Below are 26,304 nucleotides of genomic sequence, written 5' to 3' on the forward strand. Positions count from 1 at the left end.
CAAAAGTACAAACTTGTAATAGTTATACATGTGCATCTTTACTAAATACACTAAAGAACGACAGCAACCAGGGTAGTGGGTGAGATCAACTATTTTTAGCGGGATCCAGGAGATCAGCCTAATGACATGTGACAAAGGAGCCTTAGGAACACCCAAATTTAATCAAGATTCCCCAGGAGATGGTGATACTGTTCCCTGGAACTGAAAGATCATTGTCATCTGCTGCCTGTGGCCTCTTTTACAAATAATCAAGAACCTAGTGTCACTTATGGTCACATAAACTCAGATGCTTATTACTGGGAGAACCCTTAGGGGCTCACAGGGGCAGCCCTATGTTGAGGTAAGTGCCAGCGTTCTGCTTTCCTCCTTCTGTCCAGGCAGTTTCGAGCCAGGTGGGGGCAGCAGAGCGCAGCTGTTTGCCGGGGAGATAACCGCATGACTTCTGTTTACTTGTTAAGAATAAGGAAAGGGAAACCACATTATGACTTAAATTTTTTTACTGGTCAGAATTCAAAGATATCAACATTTCCAGCTGCTAAGAATGTACTAGACAAAAGCAAGAAACCATAATTTTGATATCTATGAAAAAGTAGTTTGCAATGAGCTGTTTAGAAAATGTAGAAATTTCATTGTCGGAACCCTCTGGAACCTTTCCGTTTTCTTTTTCTTCCTGTCTCTATGTCACATTCACTGATATCCGAGGAAGAAGAGGATACAGAGTTGTGGAAGGTGTTCCTATTCATGTAGGCATCATATAACCTTAAGTCCTTCCGCGAAAGTAATTCTTGGCAAACATTCCAGGACCATGTATAGGTAGAAAAGGTGTCATAAAAGGCCTCATTTTTAGTGTCTATTCCAATCAGATCTCCTCGGATCTTCTGCCAGAGGTTTAGCATGTCTTTCCGGTGCTCAAGGGCAATTCCCAAGTTATAGGCCTCTGTAGCCCTCTTCACCTGCGGTGAGAGAGCAGACATTTGCAGTAGTTACGTGAACATATCTTTGATTTATGAACCACAATTGTAGATATCCCAAAAGTTACCTTCCCAGGCTAGTTGAAAATCATTGAATTTATACATTGGGTGGAACCTCTGAAGGACGTGGGAGTTAGGAGTTGACAGACAATCAAAATGTATGCTTTGGGAATAATGAGATAAGACATTTTATGACAACATTAAAAACACAGTAAACTAAACCAAGGAGGAAAGGGGGGATGGAGATAGTCTCTAGATATAAAAGGAGTGTCTAGAATGGCACTCAATCCCACCCAGGGCAGGGAGGAAGAAGATACTGAGAAGTTCCTCAAGGATTTGACCAGATTGAGGGAGCAGTGGTGATGGGAAGGTGTTCCAGGGAAAGGAGACAGCATAAACAAAAGGATAGAGGTAATACACCTCTGGAGTTGGTGGGAGGCACAAGCATGCATTGCTAAAGTGTTAAGTTTTGAAAGTGAGAGGGAAGGAATGATGCAGGTAAGGCAGGCAAGACACTGTCTGCCGTAATGGCCCTTCGACTTGATCTCAGTGAGGCTGACAGAGCTCTTCTCTTGGTGGAAATCATGCTGTAGTAAGCCAGTGTTTCTCTTTTTTTAATTTATTTGACAGGCAGAGATCACAAGTAGGCAGAGAGGTGGGCAAAGAGAGAGGGAGAAGCAGGCTCCCTGCCAAGCAGAGAGCCCGATGCGGGGCTCGATCCCAGGATCCGGGATCATGACCTGAGCCGAAGGCAGATAAGCCAGTGTTTCTGACGGGAAGTGAGACAAATCTCAGTGTGTGGAGCAGAAAATATACTTAAGAAATCCTGCCCTTAGGGCGTCTGGGTGGCTCAGTGGGTTAAAGCCTCTGCCTTTGGCTCAGGTCACGATCCCAGCATCCTGGGATCGGCCTGCATCAGGCTCTCTGCTCAGCGGGGAGCCTGCTTCCCTTCCTCTCTCTCTGCCTGCCTCTCTGCCTTCTTGTGATCTCTGTCAAATAAATAAAACCTTAAAAAAAAAAAAAAGAAATCCTGCCCTTGTCGAGAGGGGAAGATTCATTTGTAAGCAGGACAGGGACGTTGTTGTATTTTCACGGTAGATCATTAGCAGCTGTGTGGAGAAGGGGTGGAGGGGAGCAGCTGCGAGGCAGGGATGGGGGTTGGAGGGTATTGTCCAGGCAAGACCGAGTGAGGGCCTCACTTAAGGCAGCGGCAGTTAAGGGAGCATCCTTCATTAAGGATGAAGGGGAGGAATTTGAAAAATCTTCGGGAGAACGCGAGTAGTCACATTTGGTCACAGGTGTGTGTAAGGAGTGAGGACAATATGTAAATTCGGATGATTCCTCGCCTTCTAGTTTCACTGACAGGGTAGGTAGAGGTATCAACACCTGATGTTACCAAGAATCCCCAAGTGAAGAGCGAGTCTGATGCAGAAGATGAGTTTAGTTTGGACGTGCAGAGTGTGGTATGCTGAGACAGTGAGGTAAAAATGCTCGTCAGGCAGTGAGAGAAGTCAAAAGTACTGGAGAGAAGTCTAGGCCAGTGACAACTTTAAGATTTATCAGTATACAGGTGGCAGCGGAAACAATGGGGGTCTACTGAGATCATTCGAAGAATACTTGCCCCATTTTTTCCTCACTTAACGCAGAGATCCCCAATGTTTGCCCGCTCCTTTGTGGCATGCAGTACTAGCCACCTGTAGCTTCATGTCCCCGTATCTCCTTATCCCTACACATGTGGCCTTCTCACTCACCCTCGCTCCAAGCTCATGGAGGGCAAGAGCTATGTGTTTTTTTCTCCCTATGGTATCCCCTAGTCCTAGAACTTTGTTAATAACATATAAATATTTACGAAATATTTATTTTATTTTATTTATTTTAAATATTTACTAATATTTACTAAATATATACTAAATAACATAAAAATATTTACTAAACAAATTAATAGATTAATGCCTATAATGGGAGGAGCAGTAGGATGGGACTAGAACACAAAGAAATATCAAGACTAAAGGGATGAACATTCAGGGAAGAGAAGCGAGAGGAAGGGACACAGAGCCACGAGATGCAGTGTTGTAAAGGTGAAGGAAGTAGAAAATGTCAAGGAGAGCTTGATAACTAGTGTCAAAGGCAAGAGGGAGGCAGCATGAAATACACACACCCTGGTCTGTCTCTGGGAAGCACAAAAGTTGCTAGGGCACAAAAGCAGACAGGTGGCATGGAGTTGTGGCTAAAAGTGTGGATTCCAGAGCCAAGCTGCTCATGCTTATAATTCTGGCTCTATGACTTCCTCTGTTACTTCTGCCTTTAGCCAAGTCAACCTCCCTGTGTGTGTCTATACAATGACAATGATAACAGCACCTACCCGGAAGGAGACTGCGGTGATCAGTAACTGAATTAGCTCCCATAGAGTACTTGTAGAGTACTTCTAGAGCACTACTGCCTGGTGCCTAAGAAGTGCACTCAAACTCTCCTTCTTTTAGCTTCTATAACCAGTTTTCATGCATCATGTATCTCTTAGCACACCACACTCACTGTGACTGCTGGTTTACTGCCTTAACTCTTCCCAGCATGACACAAACAAAGGTCCCAGAAACGATGCTGGGTGTCGTTCCCTGGGTGATTAGCAGGATGAATGGTAACAGTTAATATTTGAATCCATTTGATCATAGAGCAAGAAGCATCATTACGATGGGTAAAAACAAGAGATGGTCTCGTCTTATTTTAAAGACACAGAGCGGAAAAAATATCTTTGGTCTTAGGTGGTTGTGATATTGAAGAGGAAAACATTCTGGTCGATGCATTCTGGGAGGGCGGGCAACAGTGAATACTCACATGCTGTTTAATAGCGGCTGTGTCGGTCACGGTCCAGTTCTGCTTCTTCTTGAGTAGTTGGTCAATGGCAAGGATGTCATTTGGGTAGCCTGAGACTGGGTCGAAAGGCTTTATATTTGCGGCCTTTATGCACATTTAAAAAAACAAAGGTTGTGATATATTTTGGGTTAAATTATATAACAAAGACATAATACATAGAAATATGTCATACTAGGAAGGGGTTTCTATGAGATTGGGGACACCTGGTACAGCACCGTGTGTAACTGAGCATTCAGCACATTCTCTCTTAATGATGACGCCTTCTCAGAAGTACCGACCGGAAGACGGTTTATGTGTGGAATGGACATGGAGGGTAGAGAGGAGCCAACTCCAGCCTCACGAAATTTCGCAAGCCATCACCAAGCACTGAAAAGTGAAGAAGGTGCCCTCCACAAAGCACAACCTGTATTACTTCCAAACTTGCCCTGGGGAACCAGATGTCCATTTTCCGTGTTCCTGGAAAATGTGGACTCCTTTCTTGGAAAATGTGTAGTTCCCATTCTCATCCGGGCCCTTAATACTGCTTGACCCTACTTTTCTTCACTGAATGCTGTTAATTCTGTTACAGATCTCACAGCTGTCCTCTCAGTGCCTGCTGGAAGACCGATCTGCACACTCCCTCGGCTAATGATCATCTCTCCAGGACTAGCTAAGATGAATTCTTTTTGCCTCCTCTGTGTGAGAGTTTCTCCTGATTTCCAAGGCCAAAGTCTCCCCCCTGAATCTTTATTAATTCCCTTCCTGGACCATTTCCCTTCAGTTTTCCTTGTTCCACTGCCGGCTTCATGGGTATGTGACTTGTGCCGTCCCACAGGACCATGTGCTTAGAAGGGCCCTGAATTTGCTTTATTGCTCTGCTGTTGCAGTCTTTAAATTCTTAGTAATTTTTGGACAAAGGACCCTATATTTCCATTTTGCCCTTGGCTCCACAAATTACGTAGCCAGTCCTGCCTCTCTACTATGTCTTCAGTTTCTCTCTTTTCCTGTCCTTTTACTTTCAAACTTTATTTTTTAAAAATTTATTTTAGGGGAGACTGGGTGGCTCAGTGGGTTAAAGCCTCTGCCTTCAGCTCAGGTCATGATCCCGGGGTCCTGGGATCGAGCCCTGTGCCGGGCTCTCTGCTCAGCAAGAAGCCTGCTTCCCCCTCTCTCTCTGCCTACCTCTCTGCCTACTTGTGATGTCTGTCAAATAAATACAATCTTTTTAAAAAATTTATTTTTTTTATTATATTAGTCACACTACAGTACAACATTAGTTTTTGATGTTGTGTTCCATGACTCATTGTGTATAACATGCAGTGCTCCATGCAATACATGCCCTCCTTAATACCCATCATTGGGCTCACCTATCCCTCCACCGCCTACTTTCAAACTTTCTGTGTCATATTTTAGGTATATCTTTAAAGAACAGATATCTGAAAATTATTAAAAATCAGTCTCAGTATCCTTTCTTTTAGACTTGAAAGATGATCCATTGTCTATTTTTTCTTAATACTTTTTAATTAAACTAGTATGTTTTAATCTTTTATTGTTATTGATGTATTTGGATTTTTCTGCTTATTCTTTTTTGCACTTTCTATTATTTCATGTTTTCTCTTTTTTCTTGTTCTTCCCCCTTCTATTCAAAAGTTATTCATTATAATGATTATTCATTAAATCATTCATGATTACTTTTAATGATTATCCTTACACTTTTAACACTCATTATAAATTTAACAAAATAGAGAAAGCTTTAATTCTGAGTACCACCCTCTTCATCTCCTGTGTCACTCTGATAAATAGTATTTTAGTTCGTGTTGGCTAGTGATTCAAACCAGTGATTCTTCTTTTCTTTTTTTATAAAAGATCTATTTATTTATTTGAGAGAGAGAGAGAGAGAGAGCGCGCGCGTGTGTGCGCACGCGCGAGTGTGCCCACCCAGGAGTATGGGGTGGGGCGGGGCAGACTCCCTGCTGAGTGGGGAGCCATGTGTGTGGATCCATCTCAGGACTCTGAGATCATGACCTGAGCCCAAATCTAGAGTTGGATGCTTAACCTCCTGGGCCACCCAGGTGACCTTTATATTTAAATTTAAATAGCCTCTGTGGCTACCATCATTGGAAGACTCAGGTTTAGATGGTGTAGAACCCTGAGTGATACAGGAGAGATTTTGGCTTTTACTTTGAGTGATATGAAAACCCGTGGGCAAATTTTGAGCTGATTTTAGTAGAGCCACTTTGGTTGCTGTGTTGAGAACAGACTACAGAGGATGAAGACAGAACCGACCATTCAGGATGCTACTGACACTCTCTCTGCTGGCTGATATGATTAGAGAAAATCTTGCTCTCAATAAATAAAGACTTTGTATTATAATTTCCTTTCATCCAAAACATACTGAGTCTCCTATGGGCCAGGTTCTGTTCTAGGTGATAGGGATCCCTCAGTGAAAGAACTATACGTAACATAATCTTACATAACCTTATATTCTGGTTGGAGAGACTGACAGTAAACAGATACAGATCACAGGTGGAGGAGGGCTTAGTGCTGGGAAATAAATTTAAAGGGGAATAAAGTTCCCCTTATTTCCAACTTGTCAGTGACATCTGCTTGTGGGTATGACTTCATCTGGAGAGATAAATTCAAAGTCTGAAGTTAAGGTCATATGTGACTGCGATACTCCTCTAGAGTCTGCTTTTTTAAAAGTTTTTATTCAAATTCTGGTTAGTTAACATACGATGTTCAGTACCTGCATACAACACCTGGTGCTCATCACAACAATGTGTCCTTAATCTCCAACACCTATTTAACCTGTCCTCCTACCCAGCCTGCTTCTGGTTACCATCTGTTTGTTCTCTGTAATTAAGAGTCTGTCTCTTGCATCTGTTTTCTCTTCCCTTGTTTGTTTTGTTTCTTAAATTCCACATATAAGTGAAATCATAAAGTATTTGTCTTTCTCTGACTTATTTCTCTTAGCATAATATTCTCTAGCTCTGTCCACATGGTTGCAAATGGCAAGATTTCATTCTTTATGCACAATGGAATATTGTTCAGTCATAAAAAAGATACACACACACACACACACCACCTCTTCTGTATCTATTCATGTATCAATGGACATTTGGGCCGTTCTCATAATGTGGCTATTGTAGATAATACTGCTATAAACATTGGGGTACATGTATCCCTTTGAATTAGTATTTTTGTATTCTTTGGGTAAATACCTCATAGTGCAACAGCTGGGTCGTAGGGTAGCTCTATTTCTGACTTTTTGAGGACCCTCCATACTGTTTCTCCAGAGTGGCTGTACCAGTTTGCATTCCCATCAACAGTACAAGAGGGTTCCCCTTTCTCTACATCCTTGTCAGCATCTATTTTCCCCTAAAATCTTTTATTTAAAAAGATTTTATTTATTTGACAGAGATCACAAGCAGGCAAAGAGGCAGGCAGAGAGAGAGAGGAGGGCTCCCTGCTGAGCAGAGAGCTCGATGTGGGGCTCAATCCCAGAACCCTGGGATCATGACCTGAGCCGAAGGCAGAGGCTTTAACCCACTGAGCCACCCAAGCACCCCTCCCCTAAGATCTTTAAAAATTTTTTATTTTACTGTGGTAAGAACACTTAATGTGAGATTTATGCTTTTAACACATTTTTTTGGTGTACAATACATTTTGTTAACTACAGGCACAGTATTGTACAGCGTATCTCTAGAATTACTCATCTTGCATAACTGAGACTGTAAGCCCGTTGATATTAGCAGCTCCCCGTTACCCCCTGCTCCCAGCCCCAGGGACTATTAAACTCTGTGCCTGGGGGGCCTTCTAAGAGGTTTCATAGTGATGTGAACACTACATGGATTTCTGGAACCCAGAGATGTCTCAGTGGTCTCCAGTCAGTCTCCTGTCTCCCTCTTTTATTTTTTTTTATGATTTTATTTATTTATTTGACACAGAGAGAGAGAGAGGGAGAGTGAGCACAAGTAGGGGGAGAAGTCGAGGGAGAAACAGACTCTCCACGGAGCACGGAGCCTGATGCGGGGCTTGATCCCAGGATCCTGGGATCATGACCTGAGCTGAAGGCAGATGCTTAACCCACAGAGCCACCCAGGTGCCCCTCCAGTGAAATCTTGATGTTGTTTTGCAGGCTGGCAGGCCTGTCATAAACCCTGGAGTAAGGCCAGAGTTCCTCAGAGAATATCCAGAAACCAAGGCATGGCTGCCTGAGACATAAACACTGAGAGGTTGAAGGAGGCCAGAAGGTGTAGCCGGGACTGTAAGTAGGCTTCTAGTCCAAGAGCAGGATGGCCACTCCATCACAGATTGCTCCACTGAATTGTGGACCTGTTCCTCTCATCCCATGGTGTGTGGCCCAACCACAATCTAGAGCCAGTTGAGGGAGCCCAAAATGGAGCTTCTGGCCGATAGGTTGAAGGGAGAGCAGGTGTAGGTAGGATCTGAGGGCCTTTTTATTGTTATTCTTATACTCCCCACCTCTAACCCTGAGTCTAGGGTTGTATTTTTCAGTAAGTTTAACTATTTGCTGAAATTTTTTTTTAAAGATTTATTTATTTGACAGAGATCACAAGTAGGCAGAGAGGCAGGCAGAGAGAGAGGAAGCAGGCTCCCCACTGAGCAAGAGAGCCCGATGCGGGGCTCGGTCCCAGGACCCCAGGATCACGACTCGAGCTGAAGGCAAAGGCTTTAACCCACTGAGCCACCCAGGCACCCTATTTGCTGAATTTAAATGAAGTATTTATACCTGGCCTTAAATTTAGGAACATGGCTATGGAATCTGGTTTGAAATGTAATGACTGAAAATGTTTGTCATTAAAAAAATATTAGTTCTAGGGGCACCTGGGTGGCTCAGTGGGTTAAAGCCACTGCCTTTGGCTCAGGTCATGATCCCAGGGTCCTGGGATCGAGTCCTGCATTGGGTTCCTGGCTCAGTAGGGAGCCTGCTTCTCTCTCTGCCTCTGCCTGCCACTCTGCCTGCCACTCTGCTTGTGTGCTCTCTCTCTCTCTCTCCCCCCCGCCACTGACAAATAAATAAATAAAGTCTTTAAAAAAATATTAGTTCTGGGGGTGCCCAGGAGGCTTAGATGGTTAAACATCTGCTTTCAGCTCAGGTCATGATTGAGCCCCACAGTGGGCTCCCAGCTCAGCAGGGAGCCTGCTTTTCCCTCTCCCTCTGCCTCTCTCCCTGCTTGTGTTTTCTCTCTTTCAAATGAATAAATAAAATCTTTTAAAACAAATGAGTTCCGTTAAGTTAGAACTTGAAAACCTAAGTATTTAAATTAACTAATGTGGCATAACCAAAATCTTACCTGTGTCTTCCAGTCTCTTTTATGGAAAAAATAGTTCTCAAAGAAATCCAGAGGCTCCCTTCTCCTTAGCATTTCTAATTTCTGTATGTCTTTGAATGGCTTTCCCATCACCACCCCATCCACATTAGGAAACAATGGAAAGATGGGTATTTTGGAATATGGGCTATCTGAAGGAGGACTGCACCCTTAAAAGATAAAAACAAAAATGGTATTACGAACAATGTAAGAAGAAATTCACATAAAGACATACATGTGGTGCCTCTTTTGCTCTTTGTCTAGTCTTCTCAGTGGCCATGACCCCTCTTTTCACTCTCCTCACCCCCCTCCCCATCCGTAGATCCTAGGCTTCATCCAATCTCTAGGATTCACCTGTATCAGGAGGATACAGGTGAAGATGTATATTTGCTTTCAAATGATGCCTTTGTGACAGAGGCCAGTCACTCAGAATAGGCTGTGGTCCAGCTTCTTTAGCGCTTGGCCTCTAGTATTTATTTCTGACTAGTAATATACAAACAAGTCCTTTACAATAATGGGGAGGGAACCATTTATCAATGGTTCTTACTCTTGATCTCTTCAAGAAATTTAAGTAAATCCTTTTCTTTCATTATTGAGATCCGGGCAGCATTAGCAAAGGCAGCTGTGCTTGAGGCTGGAGGTGTGCTGATGTCTGGCTTCAATCTCCTTTTCCCATAACCCACAGTGTAGGGACTCCACGGCATTCCCAATGTGGTATCCTGGAACTTTCTTCGGAAATAGCTAAAAAAAGAAAAAAAAGAGTAATCCAAGAATGAACAGAAAGTGCTATATAATCCTACTGAAAAAGTGTCTAAGTGTTGGACAAAAAGAAAAAATTCCAGTTGCAAGTTATATGCTGAATACACTAATTCTTTTAAAAAAGATTATTTATTTATTTGAGAGTGAGAGAGAGAGCAAGTGAGCAAGCGAGCATGATTAGGGGGGAGGATCAGAAGGAGACGCTGACTACCGGCTGAACAGGGAGCCCAATGTGGGGCTTGATCCCTGGGACTCCAGGATTATGACCTGAGATGGAAGCAGACACTTAACCAACTGAGCCAACCAGGCATGCCTCCCCCACTTATGATTTCTTAACTACCATCTTAACTATCAAATCTAACTCTACCTTTTCAGTCCTGAATTCCCTTGGCCTCACTTTAGCATTTAATCCTGGGGGAAGTCTGTCCTGGTTTGGATTTCTCTGTGGCCCGGGCTTCTCTGACTTCACACTATCCTAGTTCCCTTCTTGATGACTAATGTTTCCTTTGTTGGCCCCTCTTTTTCTTTCCATTCCACAAGGGAATTCCTTATGGTTCGTCCTCAGTCCTCTGCTTCTTTGTGCCCCCTCCCCAGCCTCGGGGTAGAGAGAAGTGCACGGTTATGAGGCAGGTTTAGGAGGTCAAATAGGTGGGATTTCATGATTAGTTAGATGCGGGGAGTGACAGAGCAGCGGCAGCTGAGGACGATGGGTCTTCAGCAGTTGGCTAAACACAGTGAGAGGGTGGACCATTCACTGAGATTTGGAACCCAAGTGGAAGAACTAGTGGAAGTGGAGGTGGGTGACAGAGGACAATTAGGTTTTGACATTTTGAGTTTGTGGTACCTATGGGACTACCCAATAGGCAGATGGAAACTCTAGAGGGGGATCTGGGCTAGGTAGGTATACAGCCTGATCTTTCCCTTGCCTTGTTCTCCTTGCCTGTCAGTGGGATGTTGGAAACTATCTCACAGTGTTGAAGTAGTGATTAAATAAGATCATTCAACAGAGAGTTACTGAGTGTAAGTTTTTTTTTTTTTCCTAGACACTAAGGATATAATAGTGAATAAAACAGACAAAAATAATCCCTGCTTTCTTGGAGCTTACATTCTAGCATGACAAAACACATTACAAACAAAATAAGTAAGTAAATTACATACTATATTAGAAGGTGATAGATAGCATGGAAAAATAGAGAAGGGGAGACGGGGAATAGTAGGAGGACTGAATTTTAGATAGGGTGGCCAGAGAAGGCCAGAGAAGGCCCTACTGAGATGACAACATTTGACAAAGACCCGGGGGTGGTTTTAAAAGGATCATCTGGTGCTGTAGGCGTCAAGGCTTCAGCTAGGCAGAGGGAGTGTTGAGAACAGACTGTGGAGTGGGCAAGTCATGGGGGTGGGAGTCAAAAGGTGCAAGCAGGGGGACCAGTTAGGAGACCGTGATCCAGGAAAAAGCTAATGCATGTAAAGTGCACACTCACAACTCTGCACGTAATGCTCAAAAAATGCTGTCGTCAAACCACGGGAATACCTATCAAATTCTACCATATCCAGCTCGAGACTGGCTTTCTCAGAAACTAAATGAATGACCTCTGCCACTCACTGGACAGTTATTATGTGATATACTTTGTGTCTTTCACTTTTGTATATTTCGTAAGTATTTTTTTTTTAAAGATTTTATTTATTTATTTGCCAGAGAGAGAGAGAGAGCACAAACAGAGGAAATGACAGGCAGAGGAAGAGAAAGAAGTAGGCTCCCCGCTGAGCAGAGAGCCCGATGTGGGACTCGATCCCAGGACCCTGGGACCATGACCTGAGCTGAAGGCAGAGGCTTAACCCTCTGAGCCACCCAGGCGCCCCTCATAAGTATTTTATATTTACTCATGGCTTTTTCTCTCAATTTATATTTTAATTTCCTTAAATGCAAATGCTACATATTAAACACTTGATCTCCTTAGAAACCAGGTATATGAAAAGTAACAACATAATCGTCATCGTAATAAAAACATCAACATTGGCTAAGATTTCCTGAGAGGCAGTCTAGGGGGGTGGATAAGAGGATTGGTTCTGGAATCAGACTGTTGTGCTAAAATCTAGGCACCATTGTCTCTTGGGCAAGTTACTTAACTAATTATACTGCAGGTTTTTCATCTGTAAAATGAGGATAATAGTGCCCATTAAGGAGGTGAGGATTAAAGTAGATAATGTATTTGTTCTATGACTATGCTAGCTACTTCTGCATAATAATAATATTTACTGAGCTCCAGGAATATTTATTGGACCACTTCACCTGTATTATCACATATCCCCACAACTGCCCTATAAAGTAGGTATTATTATTATTTTAAGGTAGGTATTAATATTGTTGTTCCCATTTTTTGGTCCCATTTTGTAGGTGAGGAAACCAAGGCTGAGAAGTTAAGCAGTGTGTCAAATTTGTGTACCAACAGCAGGCATTTAATAAATGCCTTTGAAACGGAATGAAGAATAGAATTTTGTGTACCCGCTGGTTCCACATCTGACAAATATAGGATAGCACAGAGAAATTATCCACTGAGGATTCTGAAAACATTCTGTATTTTTAAGTCTAAAAGGGGAAGCAGAATGCTTTGAAAGAAGATGAGCCAATGTTATTCACATTATCTTGAATAATAGCAATTATACTGAATAATAGCAATATTCAATATCTATAATGCAATGATATAAATAATTTGAGGAAATTTATCTTTCGTGGTATTTGCTGGAATAAAGCACGTTTGGGTGTGAGAATGTTTCTTCATCTTCTAGTCTCAAGTCCAGTTTGGGCTCAGCTCCAGTCCACAGCTGCTTTGGGAGGTCTAAAATTGCTCTATGTCATCACAGAGTCAAAAGATCTCTTGGGAGCCCCTGGCAGTTCCAGCATGAATGGGAGTGTCTTCCAAACTAGATTTCCAAGCCCACCCAAAGTCATCCCTGGAAAAGTCTTACTCTTCTGGAATTCTCTAGCCTAGGGTAAGAGTGTGAACTTTCTTGGCTATCTTAGGCCCTCAGTGGGCCCTGAGATGGTCTGAGGTCAGTCTCGCAATTTCAGAGTTAGCACAGTTGGGATGAAGGAATAAGGTCCCATCGGGCATGTGAGCTTTGCCACAGACCCTTCCTCCTTTGTTTTGGAGCAGACCCTGTGGGGTAGGATGTTAAGGTGACTGCCTTGTAAATGTCCTCATAAGTGCTTCTGAGAAGGCTGATTTTACCCTTCTTTGCCACTTACCTTACTATTTCCATTATAGCCCTTCTGGGTAAAGCTGAAGTCTCTACAAGCTTTGATAGGATTTCAAACAACAGGATCCCTGGGTTGCCGGCTAAATCTAAACATTTCTCCTTTTCTGGAACTATAAGGTGAAAAAAAAATTCAAAGTGGCTTCTGAAAAAAAATCTGTCAAAAAAAGTCTTTTTAGTCTATTTACAATATTAATACCGAGCCAGGTACTAGAGAATTACAGGAAAACATTCAAAATTTGTTCTATTGGGTAGAAAGGTCATTTTGATACTGAACAGACACAATAATCATTAAAAAATGCTTTTAGTGCTATGACTTCTAAGTAAATATTGACTTGTAAGTTAATACATTTAACATAAACATGATTTATGTATTAAGGACTATTGTCCCGTTCTTCTGGGTAAAAGAATTGCTGATGAACGAGCCTCAGGCTTGCGGGCAAACCCTCGTTACTACAACAGTACTTGGAGCAGTAGCTTCTGTCTCTTCTAAAGACAGTTTACAGCCTATGACTAAATGTATTTTCGAAAGCATACACAGTATTTGGAATTTGGAATTTATTTACCCCAGAAAACATGATACAAATTGCGGTTAGTTTTTCCAAGGTAGACTGTTAAACTCCTAAAAAAGCCATCAGAGGAGGCGCCTGGGTGGCTCAGTGGGTTAAAGCCGCTGCCTTAGGCTCGGGTCATGATCCCGGGGTCCTGGGATCGAGCCCCGCGTCGGGCTCTCTGCTCAGTGGGGAGCCTGCTTCCCTTCCTCTCTCTGCCTGCCTCTCTGCCTACCTGTGATCTCTGTCTGTCAAATAAATAAATAAATAAAATCTTAAAAAAAAAAAAAACACCAGAGGACTAATAACAGCATGCCAGGGACACGTCTACATCACTTATGACCTTGTGTGAGATCACGCTCTCTAGCCTCCAGCCGACTCTCCTGTTGTCACACTGAGGACAGACTTCCTCAGGGTGAGGAAGATATTTTTTTTAGGAATAGTGAATTATCGATGCCCCAAATTTTCAGGAGAGAGAACATTTTTCTTTTTCTAAAATTTCTTTTTCATATGTAAAGGGAGTACCTCCCAGACTAGCACATGCACTGGGTGAGGAATATTATAAGAGGGGACTGAATTTTTCTACACTATTCCATGTGTTCTGCATCGGAGACCAAAAAGCAGTGTCTCCTGCAGAAGGACTTGATGTATTTAAGTTAAAATTATAAAACTGTATCAATTTGCTTAGCAAATATTGTTGTGGAGTTCCTGCCAGTGTACACCTCCCTCACTTGTCCCTGCTCGGAGGCCTAGAGGAATAGTGGTTACTGTGCGGCGAATCGCAGCCACACAAGGGCCACGTTCAGCAATATCTCTACTCACCCACAGCTTTCAGGAAGCGGTTCGTATCTGTTAGGACTTTTATGAAATCTGAGAAATTCACCTTCCCGTCTTCTGCAACAGAAATCAAAGGCTCAGAACAAGGATATCAGATGCATTTTAGTCAACAGATTATATACTAAATAGAAAATGAAAACACACGGGACTGTCCAATACTTAAAGTCAGACCGCACGTTAAGGCTACAGATGCGCTCAGGAAAGCACTGGTCTTCTTGAAGTGGTTTTGGCACCGTTAGGTGAGTCACCCACAGCTGCCAGAAGCAATTGTGGGGTACAAACACCAAACTAGGGGCCCCCAGCCCCTGCAGTCCTATTCACTCACACCTTTTTGAGAGACTTGCCATTTTTGCAAGGAATCCACTCCTGCTTTCCCAATCCCTTCTAACCTCTGATATTTCTATTATTCTAAAACCCCCAAATTGTACCCAGTCTCCTCTAACTAGGATAGTACTACTAGAGGCAGGTGTGCATGTTTTGAGGCAAGGACAGGAAAATTGGGCAGAGTTAGTGGCAACAAGTGACACCTTAATTAACTGGTGACACTGATTCACACATGGAACTTATGCTAATTAAATGGGGCACTGGCAGTTGGGTGGGGAGAGGTGAAGAGGAGATAATTTGCTGACTATATATTCCATATCAGCTTGGGTTATAATCATACATATCAGCTCAGGTTATAATCACTAGGTCTGTATATTCAAAGGAAATAATATCTAAAATTTAAAAAAAAATCAACATAAATGCTGTGACATTTAAAATTCAATATAGGTGGACTCCATGGATCAAAGGAAGATTTGTACTAACGTGATTCAAATGGAAACAAAGGGCTTGGATTTTCTTGGTAACGTGTCATTTTTTTAAACTGTCAATGCCTCTGTATCTGTTATTTCAAGGCACCCTCCAAAGTGTACATCACGATAGGTAATCTGAATTTAATGTTGAAATGTGATAATCATTTTTAGTTTCCACATAGGATTTTTCAAAGAATAGTCTACTTGGTAGCATTAGATTTTTGTTGCATTAATTTGATTTTGTAACTTGTACACATACCATACTGATATCTTTAAAGAGGAATGCATATATGTACTTTTGATAATGAAGTTTTTCTTCTGTTTTTATAATCATTGAAAGAAAAATATGTATTTGTAAAAAGCTTTTATGAGAAAAATAATTAAAAGTTAAAGTACTCACGATCAATATCAGCACATCTTAATTCATTATAGACATCACGCTTGGTTAGATTCATTCCCAGCTTAGCTAAAGTGCACATCATTCCATGTAAATCAATACAGCCAGTTTTATCCTTGTTAAAGAAGTTGTAGGCATCTTGGAAGGCTGAGGAAATGTAATTAAGTCAGTTGGGCAGTTATTCAAGAATAAGTACATATTCTAATGGAAGTAGGACTGACTATATAGTTGACTGGACATCATGTTCTGAAAAGGTATTGAGAGAAAAATGAGTACTTAATAGACATTTCATATAAGGGACAGTGTCCTTCCATGAGATTTGATTTGGAATAAACTACTTGGTTGAAAACAAAATACGTTGGTAAAATGGTCTTTGAAAGCTGTCCACACCTTAATTCCTGGAATCTGTGAATGTATTACTTCCACGACAAATGGGACTTTGCTGATATAATTAAGATAAATTACCCTGGATTACTGAGTGGGCCCAATCTAATCACAGGGTCCTCTGGGCCGCTAGAAGCAAGAGAGCTGTGGCAGGAGGAGAGATCAGAGAGATTCAAAGCATGACAAGGACTCTGTTGTTGGTTTGAAGATGGAAGGGACAAGGTGACATGGGACACAGATAGCCATCAGGGGCTGAGAGAGGCTCCTGGCTGGCAGCTAGTAAGGAAGTGGGACTTCAGCCCTAGAACCACGAGGAATTAGGTTCCATCAAGAACCTGAATAAGCTTGGAAGCAGATTTTCCTTCAGAGTCTCTGTTTTTTTCAAAGACTTTATTTATTTGTCAGAGAAGAGAGAGAGAGAGAGAGAAAGAGAGAGAGAGAGAAAGCACACAAGCAGGGGGAGGGGCAGGCAGAGGGAGAAGCAGGCTCCCAGTTGAGCAAGAAGCCCAATGTAGGACTCAATCCCAGGACTCTGGGAATGTGATCTAAGCTGAAGGCAGATGCTTAACCAACCGAGCCACCCAAGCATCCCCCTTCAGAGCCTCTTGATAAGAAGCTAGGCTGGCCACTTCCTTCAATTTGACCTTGGAAGACTGGGAGAAGAAGAACTAGTCAAGCCCACCTGGAATTCCAGTCCACAGAACTGGGAGATAATAAATTTGTGTTGTTTTAAGCTGCTAAGTGTGTGGCAATTTGTTATGGCAGCAACAGAAAACTGATGCACTACAATGGACCCAAATTATATGCAGGTGAATGTTTTGAATAGACTCAATGTTTTTTTCTAAGACATATGCAGGGTATTAACTGGAGCCCAAATTAGACCTGTATTTTCTTTTCTTTTTTAAAAGATTTTATTTATTTTTATTTGACAGAGATCACAAGTAGGTAGAGAGGTAGGCAGAGAGAGAGTTGGGCAGGGGGGAAGCAGGCTCCCTGCTGAGCAGAGAGCCTGATATGGGGCTCGATCCCAGGACCCCAAGATCACAACCTGAGCCAAAGGTAGCCACTTAACTGAGCCACCCAGGGGCCCCTTAAATTTTGTTTTAGATTGGTTTTGGATATAGTTGCAAAGATAGCCCAGAGAATTTGCAGGTCCCTCATTCAGTTTCCCCTAATATTAGCACCTTACATTACTGTGGTACATTTACTGCATTTAAGAAGCCAACATTGCTGTAGTGCTCTTAACTAAACTGTAGACATTGATCAGGTTTCATCAGTTTTTCCCTAAGGCCCTTTTTCTCTTCCAGTATTCCATCCAGGATGCCATATTACTTTAATTGTCACATTCTTTAGCCTCTTTTCTGTAACAGTTTCTCAGACTTTTCTTGTTTTGGGTCACCTTAACAGTTTTGAGGAATATTATTCAGGTATTTTGTGGAAGTCCTTCAATTTGGGGTTTTCTCATGTTTTTCTCATGGTTAGCCTGAGATGATTGATTTTTGGAAAGAAGGTGACCAAAGTGAAGTACCACTCTCATCATCATATCAAGGCTACGTATTGCCAAAGTGACTTATCACCGATGATGTTTATCTTGATTACCTGGCTGCGGGAGTGTTTGTCAGGGTTTTCCACTGTAAAGTAACTTCCCTCCTTTCCATATTTTACTCTTTGGAAGCAAGTCACTAAGGGAAGTCCAGACTCAAGGGACAGAAGGCTGGGGACATGGGGATTTACGTTCCACCTCCTGGAGGAGGTAATATCTCCATGCATTATTTGGAATTCTCTTGTAAGAGAGATTTTTTTCTTCTTCATTAAAAAATTCAGCCATTTATTTCTGTCAGTATGGACTTGCAGGTATTTATTTTGTACTTTGAGTTATAACCCAATACTATCTTATTTATTGTATTTTTGTTGCCCAAATTGCTCCAGCTTTCACCATTGTGAACGCGTTGAGGTTGGCTTCTGCATCCCTTTGAAAGGCTCCTGTGTCCTATTGTTTTTTGAGCACTCCCTTTCTTTCTGTCACTATAAGATGTCCCAGGTTTGTCTTGTTATCCCTGCGTGGGCCCTAGAATTGGCCGTTTATCCAAGCAACTCTGCTTCTTTCACAGGAGGCTGGCATTAGAAGTCCAGATCTGGCGGCTGGGTCTGCGTGCTGCTGCGGGGGTGTCACAGCTTCTAAGTCCTCTCAGCAGACAGAGCTAGGACGTACGTGCGTGAATACTAACGCACATATACACACACGCATTTACTTCTTGATCCATCCATCGGTATCCATATGACGTTAAACCTGAGTTCACATGAGCTCACAGTAATGTCTCAGACGCAAGCCAGTACCAGTGGTTCACTTTGGCCTTCTCCCCTTGTTTATCTGTAACTGCCCACTCCAGCAGTGGGAAACTTGGTTCCCAGCATCCACCATCCATCTACTGAGTTATTCATCCTAGTAGACATGTACAACAGCTTCAGAATTGTTATGCTGTCCTCCTAATGAGAAACAACTGTACTGGCTAGAGTACGTGGTTTATGTATAGATCCTTTGGTGTTCGGTCTTAAGAGTTTTTAGTCAAAACACCATTTTCGAAGTTCCTGAGGTCAGCTCCTTCCCTTACTCCCACACGACTCATGAGTTAACAAGATCACTCTGGCTTTTGTTAGAAAAACAGACTTTTGTAAGGGTTTGGGTAGAAGAATGGAGATTAGTGTCGGGGGCTGTTGTGGGTGAGCAGCAACGTGCCTCAGACCATGATTGTAGCACAGGTGGTAGGAATTGGCTGCTTCTAGATATATGTTAAAGGTAGAGCCAATGAGATTTCCTGATGGACTGACAGGTAGGTTGAGTCAGAAGAGTCAAGGATGTCTCCAAGATTTCTTCCAGAACAGCGAAAGGAGATGCTGAAGGCTGTGGGTAGAGCATGTTTTAAGAGTAAGAGGACGTGGGGAAGAGACACTGTTTAGTGGGTATGGCGGGTCAATTTGGGAAGATGAAAATGTCTGGAGGTGGATGTGGTGATGGCTGTAGAACTTGTGAATATATTTAATGCACTGACCTGTACATATATACTTGAAAATGGTTAAAATTGTATTTAAAAAATATTTTATTTATTTATTTGAGAGACAGAGAGAGAGCATGAACACGGAGAGAGGTAGGCAAAGGGAGAAGCAGATTCCCTGATGAGCAGGGAGCCCAATGTGGGACTTGATCTCAGGACCCTGGGATGATGACCTGAGCTGAAGGCAGATGCTTAACTGACAGAGCCACTCAGGTGCCCCCAAATTGTAATTTTTATGTTATATGTATTTTATCACAATAAAATGAGTATGAGGAGCTCATCAGGAGTTCCATTTTGGACATGTTGATTTTAGGTGTCTATTAGACATACAATTGGAGGTGTCGAGGAGGCAATCAGATATGAGCTTGGAGCTGGGGAGAAAGGCGTGGGCTAGACATATACATTTGAGATTTGTTAGCATATAGTGTTTAAAACCTGTTCCTTCATCAGAAACCACAGGAAAGGCTCTTGCCCATTTCCCCCTACTTGTCTCCTGACTGACTATGGTGCTGTGTGGCCCTTCCTGCTGTCCTTTGCCTCTTATTTCTAGAGATCTATGAACATAAAATACTTCTTATTCTTTGACAGTCATTTCTGTGTCTGTATGTCTGATAATACCTGATTAAAATAGATCCTGGGTCGGGGGGTGCCGGGGTAGCTTGGTGGGTTCAGCGTCTGACTCTTGGTTTTGGTTCAAGTCTCAGGGTGGTGGGATTGAGCCCTGTGTCAGTCTCTGTGCTCAGCATGGAGTCTGCTTGAGACTCTCTCCCTCTGAGTACCCCCCTCTCCCTCTTAAATAAAATAAATACAATCCTAAAAAAAATAGATCCTGGGAACCCTTAATACAAGTACCAATGGGGGCGCCTGGGTGTCTCAGTGGGTTAAGCCTCTGCCTTCGGCTCAGGTCATGATTTCAGGGTCCTGGGATCCAGCCCCGCATTGGGCTCTCTGCTCAGCAGGGAGCCTGCTTCCCCCTCTCTCTCTGCCTGCCTCTCTGCCTACTTGTGATCTCTCTCTCTGTCAAATAAATAAATAAAATAAAAGTCTTAAGAAAATACAAGCACCAATGTATATGAATGTACGTTAGGAACCTTACAATTTTAGAAGGCTGAAACTTATTATTAAGGCACTTAGCTCAGTTTCACAATGAAAAATGTAATTCTGATTTTAATTATCTTTTGTGTTTTTCAAGCCAGCTTTCTCAGCAATATAGGTGATCCTTAAATTTCTGTTATGTTTTCAGGTGGTTCCAAACTTGGAGGGGTGATGCACTAGCCTTCCAGAACCCAAACACAGCCATGCTTGACTTTCTCTTTCTTTTCTTTATTTCTTTCTTCCCTTTTTTTCTGTTTCTTTTTTCCAGGGAGTCATGTTTTCCCTTTCCTTTGGGCCTTTGCGGATTCCACTCTTTCTGCCCAGAACACTTCTTTTGCACTATTTGCCTCCTACTTATTATCCCATCTTCTCTGGGACTCCCCTCTTACTCTCCCAAGACCAAGTCAGGTCTTTCTTTTATGCTCCTGAAATACTTTATACTTCCCCATCATAACTTGTGTTATACTGTGATTTAAATGTTTCAGTCAAAAATTCATGGTTTAGTGGCCTGACTTCCCTGAAGGATTCCTTATCAGGGCAGTGACCATGTCTGACTTGTTACTTGTTATGTTTCCCATGCTTGGTATACTGTGGGCTTTAAATAAATATTTGCTGTTTGGACTAATAAACTACAGCCAGTATAGCTATTTATACTGCCCCATTATTTGATTTCTATTTGACTTTGCATTTGTTCTTTCGTATGCTCACGAGTTCTTATTTGAATAAAAATATTTGACCAGGATTATCCAAATTCTAGGAAGATGTCTGTCTGAAAGTCGTCCCTCTTCCTTCTCACAAATTAGACATTGAATTAGAACTTTTGCTCTCAAAAAGCAAAAGTTGTACAGATAACTCTTGAAACTGCAGATCTCTCTTAGAGAAGAAAATGGTCAGATTTATCAAGGGGCATTAGTCGATGCTTCCGTCTGAGAGATTATTGTCATTACCTTGCATTTGTGAGGCATTCAGCTTCTTTTCTTTGCCTTGGCAGGGGAGAGATCCTGGTAAATCTTTATCCCTGAGCAAAAGACATGAAAAGATTCAATACATACATGAAACCCACATCAGCTTTGTTCTATAGATGTTCTATTCATCAGCTTTTGGTGAATGGAATGACTGTACGCGTCACAATATATCCAGAGTCTCCCTCCTAAGGGACCTGTTACTGTCACCTGTCAATAGTTATAGGAGGGACAGTGAGGAAATGCTGGCCAGTGAGGTCCACATCTGCCCTATACCTGTCCATTGCTCTTAAAATATCTGATTTTCTCCATTTTACAAAAGAGGAAACTGAATCTCAGAGGGATTAAATAACTTGTCCCAAATTGCACAGGTAACAGGTGAAAGTCATGGGATTCAAACTCAGGTTTATCTGACTCTGAAGCTCAAGGACATAAGCCTTACACTATTCCTATTGCTAATAGAAGTTGTTTCAAATTTTTCAGTGGTATAAATACTCTTACAGTGAATATCCTGAAAGCTTTGTAATGATATTTATCTTATGACTTTAACTGCTAAACTATATTTTTACCAGCATATTAGATAGAGGTAGATATATCTACAACTATATCTATAACTTATATAGCATCTATATATGTATCAACTATCTATCATCTGTCTGTCTGTCTATCTATCTGTCATCTGAGACAGAGAGCACTTCTGGAAAGTCTGGAGCCCTGGTGACTTTTCACTTTCTCAGAAAAAATCTGGAAAAAGAGAAAACGTATTAATACTTTGGGTATATTTTGTACAGATCTGCAGGAGGTTATTAGTTTAGGAACATAAAAATATATTATGCAAAACTGAGTTTGCTTATAATATGGTCATTTACAAGTAGACTTAAGTAATCATGATTTTAGAAATTAATTTAAAAAATGTTTAGCTTTGGTACTAAACTGAAAATTTTAACATGGAATCTCTGAGTTTTTTTTTTTAAAGATTTTATTTATTTATTTGACAGAGCAGAGAGGCAGGCAGAGAGAGAGGAGGAAGCAGGCTCCCTGCTGAGCAGAGAGCCCAATGCGGGGCTGGATCCCAGGACTGAGATCATGACCTGAGCCGAAGGCAGCGGCTTAACCCACTGAGCCACCCAGGCGCCCCTGAGTTTTTGTTTTTACAAGAAGCAGTTAAAAAAGTGAAGCAGGAAGAAATACTAAACATGGTGCACTTAAAAAGTTATGGTTTATGAATTTAGTATCCTCTAGAGTATCTAGTAGCTTCAACTCATTTTCAAAGATGGGCCTAGTAAAATTGAGGTGATAAGGTCTCAAAATGCACCATTCCTTTTCGACATGGAATTTTACCTAATTAGTCTTATTTTCTCTGCTTTTACTAACACTGACTTCTGATGTTTCTTTTCTAATCACCTATCTGAACTTCTGAAAACTCAAGTTGGTCCTTACTCAGATACGTTATTTTATATTTGCTGTATGTCTAAATATAAACAAATTTCTTTTGCATGATATAAAAGTTGCAGTAGATGGAGAAATATGGAGTTCTGAAGAAGCAAGAGGAAAGTAGCAGGCCAGGCAGTATGAAGTCTTTATTAGCTACATAAAAAAAAAGGATACTCTTGGCAGAATTTCAAATCGTATCTTGGCTCACACAATCTGTCTATTTTATAATGTTTCAAAGGTTTGAAATACCTTAGATTTGGAATGAGCTCAGTCTAGCCTCTCATCTCATGTAGGAATTCCCTCTATGTGTGGTATTGTCAAGTCTTTGCTTGACTATTTTCAATGACAAGGATGTCACTAGACAGACAGCTTGTAATGCAGGGTAAGGGAACAATGAGATCAAGGGATTTGGCGGCTGTAAGGTTTTCTTACCCACATCCCTCGAAAAAGGTCAGTAATCTATTCTTGTAGCAGTGGCACAGTCAAGGGCTCTAGGGGAAATACTCTCAAAGTCGTCCAGAAAATGGATGTTTTGAGAGAGAAGAGAGGCTTTTCTTCTTATGCTCTGATAAAATACAGATCAGGATCTTATTTTCAGTCATTAGTGGCTTTGGTTTATTGGAATTTGTAGTTATCAGGCTGAGAAAAAAGCTAGTATTAGTGTCACAGACAAATCTCCCTTCTCAGTTTTAGCTCAAGGTTAGTCATGACTAACCAAGATTTTGTTTTACTGGCTATATTTGAGCTATAGACCCTTTCTCTATACTGACTTGCTTAGGAGATTAGGTCTTCTTCCTGATCCTCTAACTTTATTCTCCTTTAAATTGGCACTCAAAATATCTTAATGTATTACTGACAACTTCTTAAGCCCTCCAGGATATTCTGATCCCCTACACAAAAATTCCCTCTCAATCGGGGGAATAGGAAAAATAACTTTTGTTTCTCCAATCTAAAAGGATACATATTTTTTTCTTTTCATAAAAAACCCCTTTATCTTCAATTCATATATTTGGTTTTATAACTAAATTTATCACAGGGTACTTGAAGAGCCTTCTAACTTGTTTACTCATAGCCCTTATGGGTATTTAAAATATTTATCACCTTAATAATTCTTCATCTTAATCTATTTGAGGCACCTATGGCTCAGTCAGTTGGGTGTCTGACTCCTGATTTTGGCTCAGGTCCTGATCTCAGGGTGATGAGATCGGGCTCCGAGTCGGGCTGTATGCTCAGAGCAGAGTTGGTTTGAAGTTCTCTTTCCTCTCCCTCTGCCCTTCCCCCTGCTCATGCATGCATGTTCTCTCTCTCTCTCTAAACTAGTAAAAGATTTTATTTAATTTGTGTGTGTGAGAGAGAGAGATCACAAACAGGGGGAGTGGCAGGCAGAGGGAGCAGCAGTAGGCTCCCTGCTGAACAAGGAGCTCAACCCCAGGACCTTAGGATCATGACCTGAGCTGAAGGTGGACACATAACTGACTTGACCCACTAGGCGTCCCTAAATAAGTAAAATCTGAAGCAAAAAAAAAAAAAATTCTTTACCTTAATCTATCACCTGAATACATTCATTACTTACCTCTTGCCACGGGAGCTGGGTACTTTAGTTAGAGGATTCAGCTGAAGTTTTGCTTTAATGTCAGAAACTGCCATGGGGTCAATAACTCTGTCTGGAATTCAGATACAAATAGGATCAAATCACAGATTAATTCTTAAATTTTCTTTTGCAAATTTCCTAGCTCAAGATCTAGAGTTTGAAGTCCAGAGCCTTGAGGAATGGTTATATGCACAAATTCAAGTTAGAGGTGTGTGCAAAGTTGGAAGGCCGTGTGGAAGGACAGCTTCACTGCCCCAAGATCTCTAAGCAAAATGTCTTATCATTACAAATTTTTGGATTATTTGCTCCAGCTCTTTGAAGAATACCGGTGGAATTTTGATTGGAATGGCATTAAAAGTATAGATTGCTCTAGGCAGTATAGACATTTTAAAATGTTTATTCTTCCGATCCAAGAGCGTGGAATGGTCTTCCATCTTTTTGTGTCTTCTTCAATTTCTTTCATGAGTGTTCTGTAGTTCCTCGAGTACAGATCCTTTACCTCTTTGGTTAGGTTTATTCCCAGGTATCTTATGGTTCTTGGTGCTATAGTAAATGGAATCGATTCTCTAATTTCCCTTTCTGTATTTTCATTGTTAGTGTATAAGAAAGCCACTGATTTCTGTACATTGACTTTGTATCTTGCCACGTTACTGAATTGCTATATGAGTTCTAGTAGCTGGAGCAAATAATCCAAAAATTTGTATGGAACCAGAAGAGACCCCCAATCGCTAAGGAAATGTTGAAAAACAAAAATAAAACTGGGGGCATCACGTTACCTGATTTCAAGCTTTACTACAAAGCTGTGATCACCAAGACAGCATGATATTGGCATAAAAACAGACACATAGACCAGTGGAACAGAGTAGAGAGCCCAGATATGGACCCTCAACTCTATGGTCAGTTAATCTTCGACAAAACAGGAAAAAATATACAGTGGAAAAAAGACAGTCTCTTCAATAAATGGTGCTGGGAAAACTGGGCAGCTATATGTAGAAGAATGAAACTCGACCATTCTCTTACACCATACACAAAGTTAAACTCAAAATGGATAAAAGACCTCAACGTGAGACAGGAATCCATCAGAATCCTAGAGGAGAACATAGGCAGTAATCTCTTCGATATCAGCCACAGCAACTTCTTTCAAGATATGTCTCCAAAGGCAAAGGAAACAAAAGCCAAAATAAACTTTTGGGACTTCATCAAAATCAAAAGCTTCTGCACAGCAAAGGAAACAGTCAACAAAACAAAGAGGCAACCCACGGAATGGGAGAAGATATTTGCAAATGACAGTACAGACAAAAGATTGATATCCAGGATCTATAAAGAACTCCTCAAACTCAACACACACAAAACAGACAATCATATCAAAAAATGGGCAGAAGATATGAACAGACACTTCTCCAATGAAGACATACAAATGGCTATCAGACACATGAAAAAATGTTCATCATCACTAGCCATCAGGGAGATTCAAATTAAAACCACATTGAGATATCACCTTACACCACTTAGAATGGCCAAAATTAGCAAGACAGGAAACAACGTGTGTTGGAGGGGATGTGGAGAAAGGGGAACCCTCTTACACTGTTGGTGGGAATGCAAGTTGGTGCAGCCTCTTTGGAGAACAGTGTGGAGATTCCTCAAGAAATTAAAAATAGAGCTTCCCTATGACCCTGCCATTGCACTACTGGGTATTTACCCCAAAGATAGAGATGTAGTGAAAAGAAGGGCCATATGTACCCCAATGTTTATAGCAGCAATGGCCATGGTCGCCAAACTGTGGAAAGAACCAAGATGTCCTTTAACGGATGAATGGATAAGGAAGATGTGGTCCATATACACTATGGAGTATTATGCCTCCATCAGAAAGGATGAATACCCAACTTTTGTAGCAACATGGACGGGACTGGAAGAGATTATGCTGAGTGAAATAAGTCAAGCAGAGAGAGTCAATTATCATATGGTTTCACTTATTTGTGGAGCATCACAAATAGCATGGAGGACATGGGGAGTTAGGAGAAGGGAGTTGGGGGAAATT

The 26,304-nt window shown here is 41.5% G+C and overlaps 1 protein-coding gene across 8 annotated transcripts in view; it reads right to left on the bottom strand.

Annotated features, from left to right (window-relative positions):
- Positions 1-304: 304 nt before the first annotated feature.
- Positions 305-26,304, bottom strand: part of EFCAB3 (EF-hand calcium binding domain 3) — a 249,031-nt gene continuing 223,031 nt past the window's right edge. For 6 of the 8 annotated variants that reach the window (XM_047708870.1, XM_047708871.1, XM_047708868.1 and 3 more), the window contains 9 exons: positions 24,249-24,339; positions 21,227-21,297; positions 15,751-15,894; positions 14,542-14,613; positions 13,161-13,281; positions 9,702-9,895; positions 9,140-9,324; positions 3,804-3,926; positions 305-953 (listed from right to left, as the gene is read on the bottom strand). In XM_047708870.1, the coding sequence (XP_047564826.1) occupies positions 627-953; positions 3,804-3,926; positions 9,140-9,324; positions 9,702-9,895; positions 13,161-13,281; positions 14,542-14,613; positions 15,751-15,894; positions 21,227-21,297; positions 24,249-24,339 (1,328 nt within the window). In that variant the 3' untranslated portion in view covers positions 305-626. The remainder of the gene's footprint in view (positions 954-3,803; positions 3,927-9,139; positions 9,325-9,701; positions 9,896-13,160; positions 13,282-14,541; positions 14,614-15,750; positions 15,895-21,226; positions 21,298-24,248; positions 24,340-26,304) is intronic. The other 2 variants (XM_047708869.1, XM_047708874.1) reach the window with 1 other exon arrangement.

The sequence above is a fragment of the Lutra lutra genome, chromosome 16 (genome assembly GCF_902655055.1).
Source record: "Lutra lutra chromosome 16, mLutLut1.2, whole genome shotgun sequence".
Taxonomy (NCBI): domain Eukaryota; kingdom Metazoa; phylum Chordata; class Mammalia; order Carnivora; family Mustelidae; genus Lutra; species Lutra lutra.